General features: G+C 45.6%; 2 protein-coding genes and 1 pseudogene across 2 annotated transcripts; 2 read left to right on the top strand and 1 right to left on the bottom strand.

Annotated features, from left to right (window-relative positions):
* Nucleotides 1-481: 481 nt before the first annotated feature.
* On the top strand, nt 482-7217 carry LOC125112086 (tripartite motif-containing protein 64C-like). Its single transcript, XM_047754341.1, has 5 exons — nt 482-895; nt 1410-1505; nt 2498-2739; nt 5615-5712; nt 6724-7217. Exons 1-5 carry the CDS (start codon nt 482-484, stop codon nt 7215-7217), a joined length of 1344 nt encoding a protein of 447 aa, XP_047610297.1.
* A 2896-nt stretch (nt 7218-10113) lies between these two features.
* LOC125112085 (histone-lysine N-methyltransferase NSD2-like) lies at nt 10114-13797 on the top strand (annotated as a pseudogene).
* Nucleotides 13798-17634: 3837 nt separating this feature from the next.
* On the bottom strand, nt 17635-24443 carry LOC125112084 (tripartite motif-containing protein 64C-like). The gene is made up of 7 exons (XM_047754340.1): nt 24030-24443; nt 23770-23772; nt 23420-23515; nt 22197-22427; nt 20785-20807; nt 19146-19243; nt 17635-18137 (listed from the first exon to the last, which is right to left on the bottom strand). Exons 1-7 carry the CDS (start codon nt 24441-24443, stop codon nt 17635-17637), a joined length of 1368 nt encoding a protein of 455 aa, XP_047610296.1.

Here is a 24443-nt window from a genome sequence, read left to right as displayed (position 1 = left end):
GTGGAGAGGGCAGGAGGCATAGAGACAATTAGCATAGAGAAAGTGTGGGCAAATATACCTTCCAGTCAGGGACTCATGGAGGAGGAGAAGCAGGAGAGAAGAAAGACACACACCCACCGGGAGATTGAGATTCTGTATGTGCTTCTATACCAATCAGCCAATAAACATCCAATAAACATAATCTGGAATCATCTTATATTCTACCTTCTGTGCTAATATTAAATTTTCCAAGGATGGTATGATTGAGAATATGGTTTATTTGAAATAAGAAAGATTCCAAGGACACACTTACCTTATGTTATCATTTGTATCCTAGGATGAACCCAATCTGCCTATATTCTCCATTTAGAGTTTTGCACTGGGGATAAGCAAATAGGTAAATTAGAGAGTTCAAGCTTTGTCCAAAGGTTCTTTTTTTCTAACCAGGGTAGAAGCATGACTTTTTGCTTACTGCCTGTCTTTCTCTTTAATTTCCAGAAACATGGATTCAGAAGGATTCATGCACACCTTCCAGAATGAACTCAAATGCTCCATCTGCATGAACTACTTCATAGACCCCGTCACCACAGACTGTGGGCACAGCTTTTGCCGTCCCTGCCTGTACCTCTGCTGGGAGGAAGAACAAGCCCCAAAGAGCTGCCCCGAGTGCAGGGCAGTGTCAGAGAAACCAGATTTCAAAACCAATATTGTACTCAAGAGGCTGGCTTCCCTTGCCAGACAGGCCAGAGCTTCCCACAGCAGCAGCTCTGAGGAGCAGCTCTGTGGGACACACAGAGAAGCGAAGGGGCTCTTCTGCGAAGCTGACAAGACCCTGCTGTGTGGCCCCTGCTCTGAAGGCCCAGAACATGCTGCTCACAGCCACAGTCCCGTCCAGTGGGCTGCTGAGGAACGCCGGGTAGGTGATGCTTCCAGGGCAACTTGGACTCCATGGGCTCCTACAAAGGACCAAAGCTGATGCGAATGACAATGCAGTTGAAGTGAGCAGAGATGGTGGGGCTGGTGGTTGCTCAATGCAGAGCCCAAGACATCAGTGGAGCTTGTCAACATTCTGACCAGCTGCCCAAACACGTGCAATTGCTGCATCCTGGGACATGTGGCAGCACCAGGAATACAGGCCGCTCGCTGGTGGGAGCTTGACGATTTCTTAGTCAGGTTGTATAGAAGGCTGAGTCCCAACTTTTAGGAAAGGGACTCCGCTATCTGTAAGTTCCCACAGCTCTCTAGTATATGTCTTCTCATTTCTGATACCCTTAATATTAGAATCCAATTCAATTAATGTGGGAAAACATGACTACTTCATTCTAACGCGAGATGACTGGTTTCTCAACAACTACCGTTATCATAAATGAGAGGATGGAATTTACAGTGTTAACCCTCCATGTCCCTTAAAGCTCATGGGTATTTTGCAGGAGATGCTTCTAAAGAGAATGGACTCTTTATGGAAAATGACCCAAGAAATGCAAAACAATCTGAATCAGGAAACGAAGAAAATCCGGTCATTGGAGGTAAGAGTGAACTCTTTTTTTTTTTTTTGTATGGAGATACGATATCATTCTGGCTTAGAGTTTTAGCTAAATTCAAGTTCTCAGTTAAAGGATAGTGTACCTTCCCTGGAAAATCAGCAGTTTCAAGTGAACTATCAGTAGGCATAAACATACAAGCCAGTGCTAGTTCAAAGAATGCTAGGAGTGTCCATAGTGTAGTGGCTACGACGTTCGCCTGATAAGAGAATGCTAGGATATGGGGAACCAGGGCATGATAATTACTCCCGGTCCAAATTTTGAAGATTTGGATGAATCTCCTCAGACAGAGAGTATAAGACTCCACTGCACTAACTGGCTGTGAAGGAGAGAGAGGAGGAACAGAGTAGTGCCTAGAGGAGGAATCGAGAATAATTTTTAAACTGTACAATGTGAGGTTTACCTAATATTAAAAAATATTTAGAAAACTGAAGTAAGGAACAAGAGAAAAAAGATTCATGTATGAAATGTCATTCCTGTCGTGGCTCGGCCTTTACCCGAGCCACGAGCCATGCATCCATGAGGACGCAGGTTCAAATCCCTGACCTCGCTCAGTGGGTTAAGGATCCAGCATTGCCCCGGGCTATCATGTAGGTCCCAGACGAGGCTCGGATCTCGAGTCGTTTGTGGCTGTGTCTAGGCTACAGATCTGATGGGACCCCTAGCCTGGGACCCTCCATATGTCACAGGTGCAGCCCTAAAAAGAGAAGGGGAGAAAAGAATTGCTAGAGTAAAACCCAGAAGAAGCCTCCTAAAGACAGAGCCTGGGAGCCCTCAGAGGGTTGGATTCAAACAGGGAAAGAGACTAGAAACATAGAGGAAGGGTGGACAGGAAGGACCTTAAAATACGCAAGACACTTTGAGGTGTGAGGCAGAACGTTTATCCGGAACTTTCTGGGTGACTTCAAGGAAATAATATTGGAAGTTGTCTGTTGAGAGTGAGGATAGGTAATTCTTGGAATCCACCGTCTCTGCAGGACTATGTGATCTTAAGGAAGGTGATGATTAAACTTCAATACCAGAGGATGCATCTGTTTCTCCGGGAGGAGGAGCAATTCCACCTGGAGGCGCTGGAGAAAGAGGCGAAGGAGACTGGCCAGGACCTCAAGGAGAGTGCTTTCAGAATGACTCAGCAGAAAGAAACCCTGAAAGACATGTACAGCATGCTGACTGAGCTGTGCCGCAGTCCTGCCACGGAGCTGCTCCAGGTGAGAAGGGGGTTCCGTCCTCGGAGAAGGAAATATTTCTCTGGGCAGTGTTGCCCTGCCATTGAAATGTCACCCGCATGTACCCTTCCTCTCAGATAAGGGATGATGCTCCTTGATTCCCATCAGGGCATGTGTCCAATTGCTTATTTCCTGACACGCTGGTAATCATTGGGAGTTTTTTGCCCTTTTTCTATTTAACATATGACAAAATTATTTCAATGTGATCGGGGGTCCCCACTGATTATCCAAAACCAGTAAAATTCTATGAACAGAGGCAAGTTAATATTGTAGCAATTTTCAAAATAGAGTCCCCTGGAAGTTCCCATCGTGGCTCAGTGGTTAACAAATCCAACTAGGAACCATGAGGTTGCTGGTTCGATCTCCGGCCTCACTCAGTGGGTTAAGGAGCTAGCCTTGCTGTGAGCTGTGGTATGTGTAGGTCAAAGACTTGGCTGGGAGCCCACGTTGCTGTGGCTCTGGCATAGGCCTGCGGCTATAGCTCCAAATGGACCTCTACCCAGGGAACCTCCATATGGATGGGTGTGGGCCTATAAAAATACAAAAAGACCAAAAAAAAGTAGAGTCCCCTAATCCATCGTCATGCTCTGTTATCCCACACACACTGAAGACACTGAGGTGTTGCCTGTTTTCTAGGCAGGATTTTTAGGATTGAAAATACAGTTTAATGCACTCTATAATTAGTTTTATATGGTTCTTTTATTTCCTTTTTTTTTTTTTTGTCTAAGCCACAGCCACAGCCACACCAGATCTGAGCAACATCGGCAAACTAAGCTGCAACTTTAGGCAATGCTGGCTGGACCCTTAACACACTGTGGAAGTCCAGGAATTAACCCCCATTTTCCCCAACACTTTGTCGGGTTCTTAACCTGTTGAGCCACAATGGAAACTCCCTTGATTTGCTTTGATCATCATAATTAGTGAGATTGCTCCTTGGGAACAAGACTGGGTAATGAGTGGCACTGGACACCAACATTCTGTTGCATCATAACCTTCCCGACCTCCTTCCTTCCTTAATGCACCCTGAGGAAACCAGCTATGTTCTGGTCTAGGTTCTGCTGTTAGGATAGACTCTGACTTCCTAAAATTCGGTTCTGGTGATAGTTATACAACTACAAATAGAGTAAAATTCATTGAATTAAAAAAATAAAGGAGCATGAATTTAAAAAAATCGATAGCCTCTGATGTTTCCTTAGAGGAGAATCAGGAAAAAGAAAAAAAAAAAACTTACTGAACAAACAAGAATCTAAAGATGCAAAAGTATGGAACTCTGATGACTAATATGGTCTTTTTTCTTTTGTTCATTGCAGGACTTGGGAAATGTGCTGGAAATGTGAGTATTCACTAAGAATTTCTGATTTCTGAAAAGATTGCTTTCCTTTGATAACGTGGATGCACAGTCATCACTCGGTACCTTGGGCAATTGGTCCAACCCCCTCCCCCACAGTAAACTCCAGGAGGCCCACTCCCTTATACAAAATGGCACAATATTTGCTTGTAACTTGCAAGAATCCTCCTTTACTTCATCTCCAGACCACTGATTAACCACTAATATAATGTGAAATAAGTTATGTAGATAGTTCACTTGTGTGAGGGGTTTTCAAGTTTTCTTTTTTGGAATCGCCTAAAATGTTTTGTTTTATTTTATTGACAATTCAGAGATTCAGTCCATGCCTGAACCTGTATGGGTGCCACCCGAAGATATGGGTGACCAACTATACCTGTTTTGAGCTATTCATATCATCTTCGTAGGTATTTTCTATTGTATTTTAGAATCCCCAAGGCCTCCTATGCCTTGCTCTCCAAGGTTCTTTCTCACTTGGCCAAATGCAAACACTACTTGAAAGCCAGCTGACATTCTGGGCTTTGTTCCACCCACTCACTGCATCCTTTCTAGCCTCATCACAATCAACCTTACTGAAGGGATTTTTTGGAGCTCTCACAAAGGAAGCACATACCTGAGGGAGTCAGAAGGTGCAAAAGGCAGGATAGAGGCAGGGTCCCTAAGAATGGGAAGAGGACCTGTGATTTTGTTGTAGTGGTAGCAGCAAGTGACTCAGCCTGTTCCATCATGACAAGCCCCCTTGCTGGCCAGACCGCAGAGGGAATGGCTCCCCAGTGCCCACTGGCAAGTTAGACCTTCAGGACCATGGCAGACAGGCTGGAACTGGAATCTTTTGCTGGGCTGAAGAGAGAAAGCTGTCTGGCTCCGCGGAGTCTTCCTTTTAGACATCACGGGTGACTGCTTGCTGACTCAAGTTCAAAAGTTTTGCCTGATTTTTCTGTTCTCTGTAAAATGCCTAGGATCTTTGCTTTACCCGAGATGGAAGAAAGGAGGCAAATGAATCTCAGTCATTCTAGAAAGGGAATAATGTCTAAGGGAAGTGGGGAATTTGAAATTTGGTGTAATTTATATGTAGGGAAAAATATGTCAACTTGTTTTATGTCCCCAAGAGTATCGACTATGATACCTGCCCAAGGAACCCCAAATGGGAGAATTCTGATGAAACAGCTTGGATTAAAAACTGCTCATTTTGGAGTTCCCATCGTTGCGCAGCGGTTAACGAATCCGACTAGGAACCATGAGGTTGTGGGTTCGGTCCCTGCCCTTGCTCAGTGGGTTAAGGATCCGGCGTTGCCATGAGCTGTGGTGTAGGTTGCAGACGCAGCTTGGATCCCGCGTTGCTGTGGCTCTGGCGTAGGCCGGCAGCTACAGCTCCGATTAGACCCCTAGCCTGGGAACCTCCATATGCCACAGGAGTGGCCCAAAAAAATAGCAAAAAAAAGACAAAAAAAAAACCTGCTCATTTTGTATGGTTGTGTGATTAGCCTTTGGTCCTGACGTCTAAGGGATGTCATTCTTTACAGGACTGAATTGGTACAGATGCAAAATCCTCAGCCAGTGAACCCAGAGCTCACTTGCTGGCCTGTTACTGGGATGCTGGAGATGCTGAACAACTTCAGAGGTGAGCGTCAGCCCTTTGGTGATCGGGTCAGTTCTTTGGTGGTTCTTGGGAAGGAGGCTTCTTTCATATTAATTTTTTCTGCCATGATGGAAGTACACGGCTTTCCAAAGTTGTTCTATCTTTAATGCCCATATAGTCATAATACAAACATCAAGACTGAAGTTTGGGACCGATAGTTTACTGAAAATGCAAAGCAAGATAACATATTTTTCTTAAAACTGACATGGACAGAGCAAGAAGAAAGCAATCGGCTTGGTCATGCGGTTACGGAGAAGATTTCATCCTCAGAGTAGCAATCAATATTGGAAGTTTATTCAGTGTTTTTCATTCTTGCAAGGTTAAATATGGCATTGCTGGTTTTTAATTTGTTCCATCTTACAACTATATTTATCACTGTACATAGAGTGTTTATCCTAGAATTACTAACTTTTGCCCAAAAACAGCTAAAATTAGCTTAGGCAGAATAATTTTAATGATATTAAATCCATCTCAAGACAACTGAGAGTTGAGGAATTCGTGAACATAATTTGCCAGGACTTTCTTTTCCAAAGCTTCCAAATTCATTGACGAAAATCTATCAAATGTTTTGACCTTTTAAAACTTAATAGGAGAGATTATAACCCCAAAAATACCCACATATTAACACAGTACTATCTGTATACTAAATCATATTAAAGACAAAAGGCACAGGAGAAGTGTTCTGAAGTAAAGAAGAAACAAAATTTATGAGAGTCCTGGAAGAAACTAATGAGTAACTGACATTCCAACTGACTTCACACAGCTCATGTTATGTATGAAATTTCTTTTTCCATATAATTTGAGGCGTTGCTGTGTGCTGTAGAGACAGTGATACCTCTTGTTCTTCACCGAAGAGCCAGTCTGGACTCTCTGCTGTCTTTTCCTTTTTTACTTCCTTGGAGGAGAGAAAAAGGAAAGACTCACGGGGGGAGAGCCCCTGCCTGCCTCTCAGGATGTGGGATCCCCTGCTGACCTGCTTGTCTCTTTCCACAGCGGAGAACGTTCTGAATCAGAAGATGAACATTCACAGCGTGAGGCTCTCTGAGGACGAGGCGAGGGTGGTGTTTGAAGATGCCCCCCACGGCGCGTCCAGCGAGCCCCCGAGCGAGGAGAGATTTGTGGCCTGGGGGGCTCAGGCCTTCACCTCCGGGCGGCATTACTGGGAGGTGGATGTGACCCGGTCCTCCAATTGGATCCTGGGAGTCTGCAAAGACGTCTGGACGAGCGACACTGACATCAGTGTTGACTCTGAGGATGCCTTTCTTCTGTTTTCTATGAAAGTCAATGATCAATATACTCTCTCCACCAACTCCCCACCCTTAATTCAGTACGTGCAAAGGCCCCTGGGTAGGGTTGGAGTGTTTCTGGATTATGACAATGGGACCGTGAGCTTCTATGATGTTTGCAAAGGCTCCCTCATATGTAGTTTTCTTCCTTCCTCCTTCTCCTCCCCTCTGAGGCCTTATCTTTTCTTTAGTTCCCCATAAGGAGTCAAGTTCTGTGGCCATTTATTTGATGAACTTCTGCATCTAAGGAACCTACTGTCTTGAACCCTCATCTGAGGCCAAAGGATGATACCTGTCTCTGAGAACATTGTCATTTAAGGGGATATGGCTATTGTATGTTTATAAAGTGGCACGACCTTGTTGAATGTATACATTTATTAATTGAATTATCTATTAATAAAATTTTTATGAAGGCACATTTCCTAGTATGTAATCAATGGATTTTCTTTTTTATATAAGAGCTTAGTGAAATAAAAGTTACACACCACAAGGTACATCTACATTTTAAGCAAAGAGTTTTACTTGTGTATTTGAACATCATTGGGTAGATGAGTGAAGTGGTATAGACCTCAGCTTAGTAAACAAAAGGAGTTTGGTGGCGTAGTGGTTAAATAATGAGGCGATGAGGCGATGCCACTGCTGTGGCACGGGTTTGATCCTTGGCCCAGAAAGTTCCAAATTCCTTAAGGGTGGCGCCAAAAAAGAACTTTTGTAGTTCCCGCTGTTTCTCAGTGGGTTGAGAGTCTGACTGCAGCTGCTCAGGTTGCTGAGAAGGTGCCAGTTCAACCCCTGGCCCAGGACAGTACATTAAGGAGCTTGCATTGCTGCAGCTGCAGCTTAGGTGGCAGCTGTGGTTTGGATTCTATCTCTGGTCTGGGGACTTCCACGTGCCTTGCAGCAGCCAAAAAATAAAATAAAATGTCCATTATACTGTTTATTTGAAAGCAGAAGCACAATGTTGCACAAGAAAATATTCATTCTCATGACATGTCCAGAAGAACGTAAAACATAAGATCATAATTTCCTCAAGTTCAACTTAGAATCTCCAACTCACAAAACTCAAGATCTGGATGTATTTTGTGCTGTTTTTACATGATGCAATCAGGAGCTCCGCTGTACCTTTGGGCCTGCAGCTCAAAGGAAGCCATTCGGTGCACCCTGGAGTGAAAGTCCTTTGCTTTTGGCCATTTCTCTTTCCTCCCTCCTTCCTTCCATCCTTCCGATCTCCCTCTCTCTTTCGCTCTCTCTTCCTTTCTTCCTTTCTTCCTTCCTCCTTCCCTCACTCCCTCCGTCTCCTTCCTTCCTTTCTTTCCACATGGCATGCAGAAATTCCCTGGACAGAAATTAAAGAAACCTATGCCACAGCCGTCACCAGAGCCACTGTAGTGACAATGCCTGATCCTTAACCCATTGTGCCACGAGGAAACTCCCAATTCTTTTTCTTTCTTTTTATTTTTATTCATTTATTTATTTATTTTTGCTTTTTTAGGGCCCCACCTGCAGCATATAGAAGTTCCCAGGCTAGGGGTCTAATCTGAGCTATAGCTGCCAGCCTATGCCACGGCCACAGCAACACGGGTTAGGAACCATATCTGCCACCTATACCAGAACTCGCCTCAATGCAGGATTTTAACCCACTGAGAAAGGCCAGGGAGCTAACCAGCATCCTCATAGTTACGAGCCAGATTCATTTCCACTGAGCCATGATGGGAACTCCCCCAATTTTTCTTTTCTTTTTTTTTTTTGTCTTTTTGTTGTTGTTATTGCTATTTCTTGGGCCGCTCCCTCGGCATATGGAGGTTCCCAGGCTAGGGGTTGAATCAGAGCTGTAGCCACCGGCCTACGCCAGAGCCACAGCGACGCGGGATCCGAGCCGCGTCTGCATCCTACACCACAGCTCATGGCAACGCCGGATCGTTAACCCACTGAGCAAGGGCAGGGACCGAACCCGCAACCTCATGGTTCCTAGTCGGATTCGTTAACCACTGTGCCACGACGGGAACTCCCTTTTTTTTTTTTTTTTCATTTTGATCATTTTATTCCACTTCTCTGGGCCATTTCTCTTATCCTAGATTGCATCATCAAATAACTTATTTTTCCTGTACTGTTCCCTTTATGCTAAGCCCTGGGTGGAAGGCAGGCTGGAGAGATGACAGGGATTTTGAGGAGTTTAGATGATGCATCTGAAAACCAAACATAAATTTCAAGCTAGAAGTTCAGGCACTTTTTATTTTAGTTTAAGGGTAAATTAAGTTATAGACTTGACGTATAACTGGTGAGGGGCAATTATCTCATTCATGGCATAGCAGAAAGCACTCTTCTTCCCTTTCGCTACAGAAACATAGAACACACACACTACATAACGTCCAGAAATTATTCACCTCCTGAGTCTTGAGTGTGAAGAAGTTTGATCTCATGTTGCGCTGCTTGCATAACTGGGAACTTGTAATTGGCCTCGAATCCTAGAAATGGTGCTGCCCCAGCAGCTAACACCACGGGTCCAAAGATGACAGTTATGAAGTCTTGGAATGGATGGAGAATAATCTCCTGGCCAAAGACACCTGCACATTCAAAATTACCCAGTCAGGGGGCTGCTAGGGAGGTGTGGGGTGTGGGGGGGCAGGACCCACAGCAAGGGGAGAGCCTGGCCTGGCAGAGCTCCCCGCTACCTCCGCCCCCACCCCACCCCCTTCCTCATGCCCCACCAGGGCCCCCTTCCCTTGGCAGCCTGCAGAACTGCAGCTCAGGAAAGCCACCGCCACCGCTGCCTCCGCAGGATGCACCATACCGACAGTGATCTACGAAGGGCAGCATCCACTGGTTAAGGAACACAACTAGTATCCATAAGGACCCAGGTTCCATCCCTGGCCTCACTCAGTGGGTTAAGGATCCAGCGGTTGCCATGAGCTGTGGTAAAGGTTGCAGAGGAGGCTCAGATACTGTGTGGCTGTGGCTGGGGTGTAGTTTGGAAGCTATAGCTCCAACTCGACTCCCTCTAGCCTGGGAACCTCCATATGCCTTGGGTGCAGACCTTGAAAAAAAAAAAAAAGAAAGAAAGAAAAAGATGAAAAACTAAGAAAAGGAGCATCTGGGCTGCATGGAATTTAGCTTCAAGAAAAGCCCTCTTTCTGTTCCAAAGGTTGTAAAGTGCATGATGATGAAGCAGGCACCAGAAATCCCTGGCAACGCAAATGGAAAGACTTCGAACTGTGACATGAGTCACAAGTGCTCCAGGTTTCTCAGCACAGCTCAGCTTTCAGCCAGTCTGCAAGAGGGGGTCGTGCAGAAGTTTCAGGGCCACGATACGCTTCCCTTTATCCCGGATGAGACGCTGAAAGATCTCACCTCCCGTGTCTTCAACAGAGAGCCTAGCGCTCATGAATCCAGGTGGCGTTTTGAGTCCCAGGAAAGGAAGGGGCTGGGAACACCACCCAACACCACCCAACACCACCCCTGTCAACAATGGCTCTCTGCCAACTAAGCTGAAAATCACCAAAACAGACATGAATGTGAAACCTTTCTATGAATCGTCCATAGGTGGCGATGGTGCTGCCTCTGTGTCCCACTCAGAAGAAAGTGGACCGGAAAATAAGGCAAGGAGGAACAGAAAGAGAAGCATAAAATATGACTCCTTCCTGGAGCAGGGCCTTGTGGAAACAGCCCTGGTGCCCAGGATCTCCAGCCTCTCAGATGAAGAGACTCCTGTGCAAACAGCAGCAGAGACAAAGACCAGCTGCTGAAGTACAAAGTTGGGGAACTGGTGTGCTGCAAGGTGTCTGGTCACCCCTGGTGACCATGCATGGTCTCCACAGACTCACTTCTGCCCAGCGACACCAAACTGAAAGGTCAGAAAAAGAGTGCAAGCAAGTATCGCATACAGTTCTTTGGCGATGCCCCAGAAAGAGCTCAGATATACGAGAAGAGCCTTGTAACTTTTGAAGAAGGACAGTTCGAAATATTATGCCAGGAAAGTGCCAAGCAGGCATCCAAGAAAGCTGAGAAATTAGGCTGTCAAAACTTAATTCAGGGAGGAGTTCCCGTCGTGGCTCCGCGGTTAATGAACCCGACTAGCATCCATGAGGATGTAGGTTTGAACACTGGCCTTGCTCAGTGGGTTTAAGGATCCAGGGTTGCCATGAGCTGTGGTGTAGGTTGCAGATGTGGTTCGAATCTGGTGTTGCTGTGGCTGTGACATAGGCCGGAGACTACAGCTCCAATTTGACTCCTAGCTGGGGAACCTGCGTATGCTATGGGTGCTGTCCTAAAAAGTCAAAAAAAAAAATTTAATTGAGGGAAACTGAGGGCCCAGTGGGGAAATGGGCAATCTTTCAGGCAGAAGCACCTGTGAGCATGTTGGTAGAGGAGCAGAAAGCCAAGTTCACCCACCTCTACATGGGAGACCAGCTCCGTCTAAAACCACACGTGGCTAAGGAGTCAGGCATTGCCGTGGATTTCTCAGGAGTCCCAGAAGAAGCTGCTGATGACCCCACATCCACCAGGAGAGCAGGGCATTCCTGTCAAGAGGAGGTGGACAGCCAAGCTTTCTAGCACTGCTGAGAACCCAGACTGCGACCCTGGGACAGGAAAGACCTCTCCACAAAAAACAGCAGAAGCCGCTCCCCTAGAAAGGAGTGGGGGCTCCTCCCTGGGGCACAAGGGCCCTGGCCTCCCCTCCAAAAAGCAGGGAGAGCCAGGAGGCAGCCCAGTTCCTGGTCTTCCATCAGAAGCACAGGGACCAGGTTGTCACCAAGCACCAGGACACCACCACCGAGGAGACTGAAGAGCTGCTGGGGATGCAGTGGGACGGGCTCACGGAGAAGCAGAAAGGACCAAGTTTGGCCTTGTGGCCTCCTTCCAGTCGGAGGAAGAATCTGGTAACTTAAATTGGGGGGGGGAGGGGGAATACACACATGAAGAGGACCCAGGACCCTACAGAAGACATTTCCTTTGAGGACATCTCCAGGTAGAGACTCAGGACAGACAGGCACAGTCTTCAGCAGAGAGAGAAGGTCACCGACCAGAGGGCCGCACACACTCTGGCAAGGCCACTGAGGCAGCCTCCTCGCTGAGGAGCCGGGCAGCCGCAAACTGTCCACGCAAAGTGTGCAAACCCCTGAAGAAGTGGCTCCACCCCCGCGCGCCCCCAGCACCGGCCCTGCACCCCCAGGGCGGCTTCAAAAACCTCCTCTCCTTCTGAATCGCTAACTGAGAACGAGGTCATGGACGGTCCGGGAGAGAAGCCCTTGGAGTCCCCGGACTAGAATTCGAATAAAACTGACTGAGATGGCCTTGTCCTCTACAAGGTCTGAGCGAGGAGTCAGGGCCAAGAAGGAGCATGGGTGTCAGGTTGTGGAGAAGAAGGGCAGCCTGGGGCTGTGCCAGGGCCCCTGCTGCAGCGTGTTCCACCTGCCCTGCCCGGGCCTCTCCCGCTGGCCAGAGCGGAGGCTCACCTGCGGCGAGAGCGCCTCAGGGGCTCCCTTGTGCTTGGTGTGCAAGGAGAGTGAGACGGACGTCCGGTGCTGTCTGGCGAAGCAGCGCAGGAAGGTCCACCACGAGGCTTGCGCGCGCAGGTTCCTGCTGATGGTGCTTGAGAGCCGGGGCTTCCGCTGCACCCCACCCCCACCCCCGCCTTTGTGAGCTGCCACGCGTCCAACCCTGCGAAGGTGAGGCCATGCAAAGGTAAAACGATGCGGTGCGTCTGCTGCCCGGTCGCCTACCACAGCCGCAGTGCGTGTCTGGCAGCGGGCCGCTCGGTGATTGGGTCCAGCAGCAGCATCTGCAAGTCCCGCTTTACTGCTTGGAAGGACAAGAGGCACCAAGTCCCCGTCAGCATGAGCTGGTGCTTCCTGGGCTCCAACGTGGGACGCCTGCTGTGCCCTGAGTCCTGCCTGGCCACCCTCCACCCCAACTGCCTCAACATGGAGATGCTGGATGGCAGCTGGTTCTGCAACGACTGTAGGGCCTGGAAGAAGCTGCACTTCCGGACATCATCTGGGTGAAGCTTGGCAATAACAGATGGTGGTCGGCTGAAGTTTGCCCTCCCTCAAATGTGCCCCCCAAATATTCAGAAAATGAAGCACCAGATTGCTTCCAACGGCAGTGGGTTCTCTGGGGACAGGCCAAAGACCTCAGCATCACTTTCCTCCGAGGAAAAGGGCAAAAAGGCCAAGAAGAAAACCAGAAGGTGCTTCAGGACCAGCAAGGGGAAGCAGCAGTCTGAGAGGACTGCTTGCTCTGTGGTGATGGTGGTCAGCCGGTGCTGCACCACCACGAGTCCTGCACCAAGGCCTACCTCCCACCCTGCCGGGACCTGAGCAAGGGGCCCTTCGGGAAGTGGGAATATCCTTGGCATCATTGTTAGGTGTGTGGGCAAACCTTCTATTTCGTTTTGTCACTTTTGCCCCAATTTGTTTGCAAAGAACACCAGGACTGGACAGCCCTCAGCTCCACCCAGGATGGATCCACCCAGGATGGGCGGTCATACTGCAGGGAGCGTGACCTGAGGGCAGAGCCGACTAGAAGTGCCAAGACTGGGCAGGCCTGCTCGAAGCCTGCCAAGTCCAAGGGCAGGAGGAAGAGAAGGAGGTGCTGGTGGAAGGTCACAGAAGGCAAAGAGCGCCAGGCCAGGGCTCCATCCGATCAGGGCGGCCTCAGGAGTCTAGCTAGCCCTGTGGGTAGAGAGTCTATCACAGGACTGGCCTTAGGGAACTCAGGTGGAAGCCACCATGACAGAGGCATGGGCCACCGCTGGGCCCTCACTGTGGAAGCCTCCCCCAGCTAATTAAGAAAGAAGATTCAAAAGAACAGGGTTAGAGCTGAGGCACCAGGGAGATGTATGTGAGCCCCATGCCCTTGGCACAGGAGTCAGAGCCCCATCTGCCCCCCCCCCCATTTCATTTGTCTACCCTTCTTCTTTCATTTTTTTCACTTTTCCCTCTTACTCTGATTTTTTCTTTCATATTCCATCAATGAATATAGGGATTTTTTAATTTTTAAAGTTTTATTGAAATACAATGAGTTTACAATGTTGCTTTAATTTTTACTATACAAAAAAAAGTGATGCAGTTAATATATATATCCATATCCATCTTTTTTCAGATTCTTTCCCATGTAGATTATTGCAGAGTATTGAATAGAGTTCCTGGCTGGGGATGGAACACATGCTTCTGCAGTGACCCAAGCTGCTGCAGTGGGCTTCTTAACTTACTGCACCACAGCATGAACTCCAAGGGTACAGCTCCTTTAAAAAGTAGTTGCAAGTTGTCAGCAACTTCTTGAGTAAGTTAGGATGTTTTGAGGTGTTGTTTTTTTTTTCTTATTTCTTTTGTAAGGACTTTTAACCTGTGCCTTAACTTCTAGGACTAATTCTTTTAAAGTTTAAAAAAAAAAAAGGTTTTTAAATGATTTTTATTTTTTCCATTATAGCTGGTTTACAGTGTTCTGTCAATTTTCTACGGTATAGCAAAGAGTCCCAGTCACGCATACATATATATCTTCTTTTTCTCACATTATCCTCCATAATGCTCGATTATAGGTGACTAGATATAGTTCCCAGTGTGACAGCAGAATCTCATTGCTTACCCATTCCAAAGGCAATAGTTTGCGGCTATTAACTCCAGATGCTCAGTCCATCCCATTGCCTCCCCCTCCCCTTGGCAACCATAAGTCTATTCTCCAAGTCCATGAGTTTCTTTCCCATGGAAAGTTTCATTTGTGCTATATATTAGATTCCAGATATGTGATATCATATGGTATTTGTCTTTCTCTTTCTGACTTAACTTCACTTAGTATAAGAGTCTCTAGTTCCATCCATGCTGCTGCAAATGGCATTATTTTGTTCTTTTTTATGGCTGAGTAGTATTCCTTTGTGTATATGTACCACATCTTCTTAATCCATTCATCTGTCAATGGACCTTTAGGTTGTTTCCATGTCTTGGCTATTGTGAGTGGTGCTGCAGTGAATAAACGGGTGCATGTGTCTTTTTCAAGGAAATTTTGGCCTAGTATATGCCCAAGAGTGGGATTGCTGGGTCATATGGTAGTCTTATATTTAGTTTTCTGAGGTACCTCCATAGAGTTTTCCATAGAGGTTGTACTAGTTTACATTCCCACCAACAGTTTAGGAGGGTACCCTTTTCTCCACACCCTCTCCAGCATTTGTTATTTGTGGATTTATTAATGACGGCCATTCTGACTGGTGTGAGATGGTACCTCATGGTAGTTTTGATTTGCATTTCTCTAATAATCAGTGATGTTGAGCATTTTTTTCATGTGCTTGTTGGCCATCTGTATATCTTCTTTGGAGAAATGTCTATTCAGGTCTTTTGCCCATTTTTCAATTGGGTTGTTGGATTTTTTGCTGTTGAGTTATATAAGTTGTTTGTATGTTTTAGAGATTAAGCCCTTGTCAGTTGCATCATTTGAAACTATTTTCTCCCATTCCATAGGTTGTCTTTTTGTGTGTGTATGGTTTCCTTTGCTGTGCAAAAGCTTGTCAGTTTGATTAGGTCCCATTGGCTTATTTTTGCTTTTATTTCTGTTCCCTTGGGAAACTGACCTGTGAAAACATTGTACAGTTGAAGTCAAAGAATATTTTGCCTATGTTCCCTTCTAAGAGTTTGAAGGTGTCTTGTCTTATGTTTAAGTTTTTAAGCCATTTTGAGTTTATTTTTGCGTATGGAATGAGAGTGTGTTCCAGTTTCATTGATTTACATGTGGTTGTCCAGTTTTCCCAGCACCATAAAGTGAAAAATTTTTGAACATTATCGAAAGTTTCTAACCATTCAAGTTTATACATTTCTCCAGAAATGTCTTAAAAGACGACATTTTCCCATCGCATCAGTGACTGGATTGTTTTAAATGTATGGCAGCTCTTGGGCAGGAGGTCACTCTATGTCTATTTCAGTAATTTCACACTGCCATCTTTGGACCAATGGTGTTGACCATTTGGCAGCAGCATTTGTAGGATTTGGGGTAACTTACAAGGTCCCAGTCATACAGGGTAACAACAAGATCTCGAACTTCTTCGCATGCAAGCCTCAGCAGTATTATTTAGAATTACTCATTATTAAAGAAATAATTGCTTCCAGGTGATCAGTGTATAATAAGCATTATTATTTTTACATATTGCATTATATCATAGAATTCTGTATTTCTATCATCTGAATTATCCTTTCAAATGCAAATTGGTTTTCACCTTTCCATTGCTAGGGGTATTATTCTACCTTATGCTTAGTAGTAATTTATGCAATAGTTACTGCAAACCTCAAAGTAATGGAATTTTCTTAGGCTGTGCATCTTCTTCTCTTTCGCTGACATTATCCTCTAGTGTTTTATGTCTATTATATTAGGTACATATTAGGAAACTATATCAATGCCGGAATAATATTTGTTTGTAGTAATTCTTTGATTCTTGTATTCCTTCATTGGTTCACTTTATTGTATATTATGTTCTAAATACTGCACTGGATAATGGAAACAAAGTAGTAATTAAGATAAATGCTGGGAGTTCCCGTCATGGCACAGCAGAAGCAAATCTGACTGGGAACAATGCAGTTGTGGTTTCAATCTCTGGCCTCGCTCATTGGGTGGAGTATCCGGTGTTGCCATGAGCTGTGGTGTGGGTCGCAGACGCGGCTTGGCTCCGGCATTGCTGTGACTGTGGTGTAGACTGGCAGCTGAGCTCCGATTGGACCCCTAGCCTGAGAACCTCCATATGCCGCAAGGGTGGCCCTAAGAAGCAAAAAAAAAGAGAGAGAGAGAGAGAAATAAATACTAGCCCTGCTGTCTTAGAATTTTTGGTCAAGTGGTAAAAGTATCCACTGATTTGAGGAAATGTTGTTGAGTATTAAGATGAGATGGTGGTATATGCTCAGAGAGTAGGTAATTAGAGGAAACGTACTGGTCTATGGAGTCATGGAAAATGTCCTGTAAAAACTTGTTGCGATGTGCTAGATGAGTAGGGTTCAGAGTCCACTAACCTGGTATGTATTCCACTTCATTCTTCTACCCCGATCTGGTTCAGATACGCAACTAAAACACATCGCTTACAATGTAGATGAACCTTGAAAGCATTGTGTTAAGCCAAAGGGCACCAGGTACAAAAAGACACATATGATGTGATTCTGTTTATATAAAGCATAAAATATAAAGGTCAATAAAGACTGAAAGATGGTCAGACAGGAACTTGGGAATGGGGAGGGAGAGCAAGAAGGAAGGTAATGGGCCTTGGTTTCTTTCCAGGGTGATGGATATGTCCTGGAATTAGATAAGTATGATTTCACAAATTTCCACACATTGATTAAAAAACACTGAATTATATAGTTTAAAGAGGGGGCAATTCATTGTACGTAACTTTTAATAAAACCATTATTTAAAAAAAGCCATTGATTATATTCTACAAAGTACTCCGTAAAGAATAATTTTTATTAAAAGAAGATTTATTAACAAGTTTTTACATTCAACGTGGCCATGCCATTGCATAAATGTACAATAACTGTGTTCCCTTAAATTACAATGCGCTCAGAGACAGTCAGGTATCATCCGGTTGCTCCACAGGAGGGTGCAGGACAGTAGGTTCCTTAGATGCAGAAGTTCATCAAATACATGGTCATAGAACTTAACAGTTCCCTGGGGATCGAAGGCAAAGGAAAGGCCTCAGAGGGGAGGAGAAGGAGGAAGGAAGAAAACTATATATGAGGGAGCCTTTGCAAACATCATAGAAGCTCACGGTCCCATTGTCATAATCCAGAAACACTCCAACCCTACCCAGGGGCCTTTGCACGTACTGAATTAAGGGTGGGGAGTTGGTGGAGAGAGTATATTGATCATTGACTTTCATAGAAAACAGAAGAAAGGCATCCTCAGAGTCAACACTGATGTCAGTGTCGCTCGTCCAGACGTCTTTGCAGACTCCCAGGATCCAATTGGAGGACCGGGTCACATCCACCTCCCAGTAATGCCGCCCGGAGGTGAAGGCCTGAGCCCCCCAGGCCACAAATCTCTCCTCGCTTGGGGGCTCGCTGGACGCGCCGTGGGGGGCATCTTCAAACACCACCCTCGCCTCGTCCTCAGAGAGCCTCACGCTGTGAATGTTCATCTTCTGATTCAGAACGTTCTCCGCTGCGGAAAGAGACAAGCAGGTCAGCCAGGGGATCCCACATCCTGAGAGGCAGGGGCTCTCCCCCCGGTGAGTCTTTCCTTTTTCTCTCCTCCAAGGAAGTAAAAAAGGAAAAGACAGCAGAGAGTCCAGACTGGCTCTTCGGTGAAGAACAAGAGGTATCACTGTCTCTACAGCACACAGCAACGCCTCAAATTATATGGAAAAAGAAAGTCCTTCAGACATGTGAATTGTGTGAAACTGTTTGACTGTCCATTACTCGTTAGGATATTTCAGGACACCCGTGAAATTTTCTTCTTTACAAAATTGTTCTTGTCTCTTTTGTCTGCAATGTCTTCGAATATAGAGAGAGCACTTTGCTATTATGGGTATAGATCGGGCTATAGTTTCTACATATTACACTTTCAAAGGTAAAAAATTTAATGGAAATCCAGCAATGAATAGTTTGGAAACTTCTGAGAAGAAAATTCTTGCAAAATCTCCTCACATATCCTTTGCCTCTCCATTGTTTTCAGATTGATCTAATTATTCTGCTGAAGGCATTTTTAGTCATTTTTAAATCAAAAGCTAGTAGTCTTAGAGATAATAAATATACTTTGTACATTGCGTGATGAATGAAATTGTAATAAAGAACAAATTAAAAGCCATCAGTGTCACATTTAACATTTCAAGAGCGAGATAAAACTGAATGAACTTCCAAATTCATCGCTAGGCTGAGGACTAAATATTCTCTCTCTTTATAACCACCTGACCAACCTGGTGGTTCTCTTGCTCAGCCAATGTAAGATGTAACTAAAAATATGTATCCTGCTTTGCATTTGCAGTTAAATATCTGCTATAAAGTCCAGACTTATTTATTGTTAATATGAATAAACAGGCAGAAAAGACATATGAACCTTGGAAAATTATGTGCCTTGTTCAAGACAGAAAAAATAAAATTAATATGAAAGAAGCCTCAATCCCAAGAACCACCAAAGAACTGACCCGATCACCAAAGGGCTGACGCTCACCTCTGAAGTTGTTCAGCATCTCCAGCATCCCAGTAACAGGCCAGCAAGTGAGCTCTGGGTTCACTGGCTGAGGATTTTGCATCTGTACCAATTCAGTCCTGTAAAGAATGACATCCGTTAGACGTCAGGACCAAAGGCTAATCACACAACCATACAAAATGAGCAGGTTTTTTTTTTTTTTGTCTTTTTTTTTGCTATTTTTTTGGGCCACTCCTGTGGCATATGGAGGTTCCCAGGCTAGGGGTTGAATCGGAGCTGTAGCCGCCGGCCTACGCCAGAGCCACAGCAACGCGGGATCCAAGCCACGTCTGCAACCTACACCACAGCTCACGGCAACGCCGGATCCTTAACCCACTGAGCAGGGGCAGGGATCGAACCCGCAACCTCATGGTTCCTAGTCGGATTTGTTAACCGCTTCGCAACGATGGGAACTCCAAAATGAGCAGTTTTTAATCCAAGCTGTTTCATCAGAATTCTCCCATTTGGGGTTCCTTGGGCAGGTATCATAGTCGATACTCTCGGGGACATAAAACAAGTTGACATATTTTTCCCTACATATAAATTATACCAAATTTCAAATTCCCCACTTCCCTTAGACATTATTCCCTTTCTAGAATGACTGAGATTCATTTGCCTCCTTTCTTCCATCTCGGGTAAAGCGAAGATCCTAGGCATTTTACAGAGAACAGAAAAATCAGGCAAAACTTTTGAACTTGAGTCAGCAAGCAGTCACCCGTGATGTCTAAAAGGAAGACTCCGCGGAGCCAGACAGCTTTCTCTCTTCAGCCCAGCAAAAGATTCCAGTTCCAGCCTGTCTGCCATGGTCCTGAAGGTCTAACTTGCCAGTGGGCACTGGGGAGCCATTCCCTCTGCGGTCCGGCCAGCAAGGGGGCTTGTCATGATGGAACAGGCTGAGTCACTTGCTGCTACCACTACAACAAAATCACAGGTCCTCTTCCCATTCTTAGGGACTCTGCCTCTATCCTGCCTTTTGCACCTTCTGACTCCCTCAGGTATGTGCTTCCTTTGTGAGAGCTCCGAAAAATCCCTTCAGTAAGGTTGATTGTGATGAGGCTAGAAAGGATGCAGTGAGTGGGTGGAACAAAGCCCAGAATGTCAGCTGGCTTTCAAGTAGTGTTTGCATTTGGCCAAGTGAGAAAGAACCTTGGAGAGCAAGGCATAGGAGGCCTTGGGGACTCTAAAATACAATAGAAAATACCTACGAAGATGATATGAATAGCTCAAAACAGGTATAGTTGGTCACCCATATCTTCGGGTGGCACCCATACAGGTTCAGGCATGGACTGAATCTGTGAATTGTCAATAAAATAAAACAAAACATTTTAGGCGATTCCAAAAAAGAAAACTTGAAAACCCCTCACACAAGTGAACTATCTACATAACTTATTTCACATTATATTAGTGGTTAATCAGTGGTCTGGAGATGAAGTAAAGGAGGATTCTTGCAAGTTACAAGCAAATATTGTGCCATTTTGTATAAGGGAGTGGGCCTCCTGGAGTTTACTGTGGGGGAGGGGGGTTGGACCAATTGCCCAAGGTACCGAGTGATGACTGTGCATCCACGTTATCAAAGGAAAGCAGTCTTTTCAGAAATCAGAAATTCTTAGTGAATACTCACATTTCCAGCACATTTCCCAAGTCCTGAAATGAAAAAAAAAAAAAGACCATGTTAATCATGAGTTCTGTCTTTTTGCATCTTTAGGTGCTTGCTATTTTTTTTCTAATTCTCCTCTAAGGAAACATCGGAGGCTATCTTTTTAAAAAATACATGCCCCTTTATTTATTTTTTATTTTTTTGTCTTGCCTTTTCTAGGGCTGCTCCTGCGGCATATGGAGGTTCCCAGGCTAGGGGTCCAATTGGAGCTGTAGCCACCAGCCTACGCCAGAGCCACAGCAACGTGGGATGCGAGCCCCGTCAGTGGCCTACACCACAGCTCGCGGGAACGCCAGATCCTTAACCCACTAAGCAAGGGCAGGGATGGAACCGGAAACCTCCTGGTTCCTAGTTGGATTCGTTAACCACTGTGCCACGATGGGAACTCCTTATTTTTTAATTCAATGAATTTTACTATATTTGTCACTGTATAACCATCGTCACAACCTAATTTTAGAAAGCCAGAGGCTATCTTAATAGCACGACCTACACCAGAACATAACTGGCTTCCTCGGGGTGCATTAAGGAGGGAAGGAGGTCAGGAAGAGTGGATGTAATGACGCAACAACAGGTAAGTTTCCAAAGCCCTCATTACCCAGTCTTGTTCCTAAAGAGCAATTGCACTACTTATGATGATCAAAGCAAATCAGAGGAGTTTCCATGGTGGCTCAACAGGTTAGGAACCCAATATGGTGGTGGTAAAGATGTGGGTTCCTCCCTGGTCTGTCGCAGTGGATTAAGGATCCAGCCAGCATTGCATAAAGCTGCAGAATAGGTTATAGATGCGGCTCAGATCTGGTATTGCTATGGCTGTGGCTTAGACCACAGCTGCAGCTGCAATTTGAACCCTGGCCCAGGAACTTCCATATGCCACAGGTATGCCACAGATGTAGCCGTTAAAATAATAAAGACAAAAAAGCAGATAAAAGAACCATAGAAAACTGATTATAGTTTGCATTAAAATGTATTATCAATTCTAAAAATCGTACCTAGAAAACAGGCAACACCTCAATGTCTTCAGTAAGTGTAGGATAACAGAGCATGACAATGGATTCGAAGTCTGTATTTTGAAAATTACTACAACAATATTAACTTTCCCCTGTTCACAGAATTTTGCTGCCATTGGATAATCCCTGGGGATACTAACCCTGATCACACTGAAATACTTTTGTCATATGTTAAATAGAAAAAGGGCAAAAAACTCCCAATGATTATCAGCGTGTCAGGAAATAAGCGACTGGACACATGCCCTGATGGGAATCAAGGAGCATCATCCCTTATCTGAGAGGAAGGGTACATGCGGGTGACATTTCAATGGCAGGGCAACACTGCCCAGAGAAATATTTCCTTCTCCGAGGACGGAACCCCCTTCTCACCTGGAGCAGCTCCGTGGCAGGACTGCGGCACAGCTCAGTCAGCATGCTGTACATGTCTTTCAGGGTTTCTTTCTGCTGAGTCATTCTGAAAGCACTCTCCTTGAGGTCCTGGCCAGTCTCCTTCGCCTCTTTCTCCAGCGCCTCCAGGTGGAATTGCTCCTCCTCCCGGAGAAACAGATGCATCCTCTGGTATTGAAGTTTAATCATCACCTTCCTTAAGATCACATAGTCCTGCAGAGATGGTGGATTCCAAGAATTACCTATCCTCACTCTCAACAGACAACTTCCAATATTATTTCCTTGAAGTCACCCAGAAAGTTCCGGATAAACGTTCTGCCTCACACCTCAAAGTGTCTTGCGTATTTTAAGGTCCTTCCTGTCCACCCTTCCTCTATGTTTCTAGTCTCTTTCCCTGTTTGAATCCAGCCCTCTGAGGGCTCCCAGGCTCTCTCTTTAGGAGGCTTCTTCTGGGTTTTACTCTAGCAATTCTTTTCTCCCCTTCTCTTTTTAGGGCTGCACCTGTGACATATGGAGGGTCCCAGGCTAGGGGTCCCATCAGATCTGTAGCCTAGACACAGCCACAAACGACTCGAGATCCGAGCCTGGTCTGGGACCTACATGATAGCCCGGGGCAATGCTGGATCCTTAACCCGCTGAGCGAGGTCAGGGATTTGAACCTGCGTCCTCATGGATGCATGGCTCGTGGCTCGGGTAAAGGCCGAGCCACGACAGGAATGACATTTCATACATGAATCTTTTTTCTCTTGTTCCTTACTTCAGTTTTCTAAATATTTTTTAATATTAGGTAAACCTCACATTATACAGTTTAAAAATTATTCTCGATTTCTCCTCTAGGCACTACTCTGTTCCTCCTCTCTCTCCTTCACAGCCAGTTAGTGCAGTGGAGTCTTATACTCTCTGTCTGAGGAGATTCATCCAAATCTTCAAAATTTGGACCGGGAGTAATTATCATGCCCTGGTTCCCCATATCCTAGCATTCTCTTATCAGGCGAACGTCGTAGCCACTACACTATGGACACTCCTAGCATTCTTTGAACTAGCACTGGCTTGTATGTTTATGCCTACTGATAGTTCACTTGAAACTGCTAATTTTCCAGGGAAGGTACACTATCCTTTAACTGAGAACTTGAATTTAGCTAAAACTCTAAGCCAGAGTGATATCGTATCTCCATACAAAAAAAAAAAAAAGAGTTCACTCTTACCTCCAATGACCGGATTTTCTTCGTTTCCTGATTCAGATTGTTTTGCATTTCTTGGGTCATTTTCCATAAAGAGTCCATTCTCTTTAGAAGCATCTCCTGCAAAATACCCATGAGCTTTAAGTGACATGGAGGGTTAACACTGTAAATTCCATCCTCTCATTTATGATAACGGTAGTTGCTGAGAAACCAGTCATCTCGCGTTAGAATGAAGTAGTCATGTTTTCCCACATTAATTGAATTGGATTCTAATATTAAGGGTATCAGAAATGAGAAGACATATACTAGAGAGCTGTGGGAACTTACAGATAGCGGAGTCCCTTTCCTAAAAGTTGGGACTCAGCCTTCTATACAACCTGACTAAGAAATCGTCAAGCTCCCACCAGCGAGCGGCCTGTATTCCTGGTGCTGCCACATGTCCCAGGATGCAGCAATTGCACGTGTTTGGGCAGCTGGTCAGAATGTTGACAAGCTCCACTGATGTCTTGGGCTCCGCATTGAACAACCACCAGCCCCACCATCTCTACTCACTTCAACTGCATTGTCATTCGCATCAACTTTGGTCTGATGTGGGAGCCCATAGAGTCCAAGTTGCCCTGGAAGCATCACCTACCCGGCGTTCCTCAGCAGCCCACTGGATGGGACTGTGGCTGTGAGCAGCATGTTCTGGGCCTTCAGAGCAGGGGCCACACAGCAGGGTCTTGTCAGCTTCGCAGAAGAGCCCCTTCGCTTCTCTGTGTGTCCCACAGAGCTGCTCCTCAGAGCTGCTGCTGTGGGAAGCTCTGGCCTGTCTGGCAAGGGAAGCCAGCCTCTTGAGTACAATATTGGTTTTGAAATCTGGTTTCTCTGACACTGCCCTGCACTCGGGGCAGCTCTTTGGGGCTTGTTCTTCCTCCCAGCAGAGGTACAGGCAGGGACGGCAAAAGCTGTGCCCACAGTCTGTGGTGACGGGGTCTATGAAGTAGTTCATGCAGATGGAGCATTTGAGTTCATTCTGGAAGGTGTGCATGAATCCTTCTGAATCCAT

Source organism: Phacochoerus africanus, chromosome 11, assembly GCF_016906955.1.
Source record: "Phacochoerus africanus isolate WHEZ1 chromosome 11, ROS_Pafr_v1, whole genome shotgun sequence".
In the NCBI taxonomy this organism is placed as follows: Eukaryota; Metazoa; Chordata; class Mammalia; order Artiodactyla; family Suidae; genus Phacochoerus; species Phacochoerus africanus.
The sequence above is the reverse complement of the archived record's forward strand: the minus strand, read 5'-3'. Positions and strand labels throughout refer to the sequence as shown.

What these genes read in the sequence shown, in the direction of transcription:
- LOC125112086 (XM_047754341.1), top strand. Translation starts at nt 482, where the DNA reads ATGGATTCAGAAGGATTCATGCACACCTTCCAGAATGAACTCAAATGC. An exon ending in GGGCTGCTGAGGAACGCCGG is followed by an intron (nt 896 to 1,409) that starts GTAGGTGATGCT and finishes GGTATTTTGCAG; the next exon opens with GAGATGCTTCTAAAGAGAAT. An exon ending in GATGCTGAACAACTTCAGAG is followed by an intron (nt 5,713 to 6,723) that starts GTGAGCGTCAGC and finishes CTCTTTCCACAG; the next exon opens with CGGAGAACGTTCTGAATCAG.
- LOC125112084 (XM_047754340.1), bottom strand. Translation starts at nt 24,443, where the DNA reads ATGGATTCAGAAGGATTCATGCACACCTTCCAGAATGAACTCAAATGC. An exon ending in AGAAAATCCGGTCATTGGAG is followed by an intron (nt 22,428 to 23,419) that starts GTAAGAGTGAAC and finishes CCATCTCTGCAG; the next exon opens with GACTATGTGATCTTAAGGAA. An exon ending in TTGGGAAATGTGCTGGAAAT is followed by an intron (nt 19,244 to 20,784) that starts GTGAGTATTCAC and finishes CATTCTTTACAG; the next exon opens with GACTGAATTGGTACAGATGC.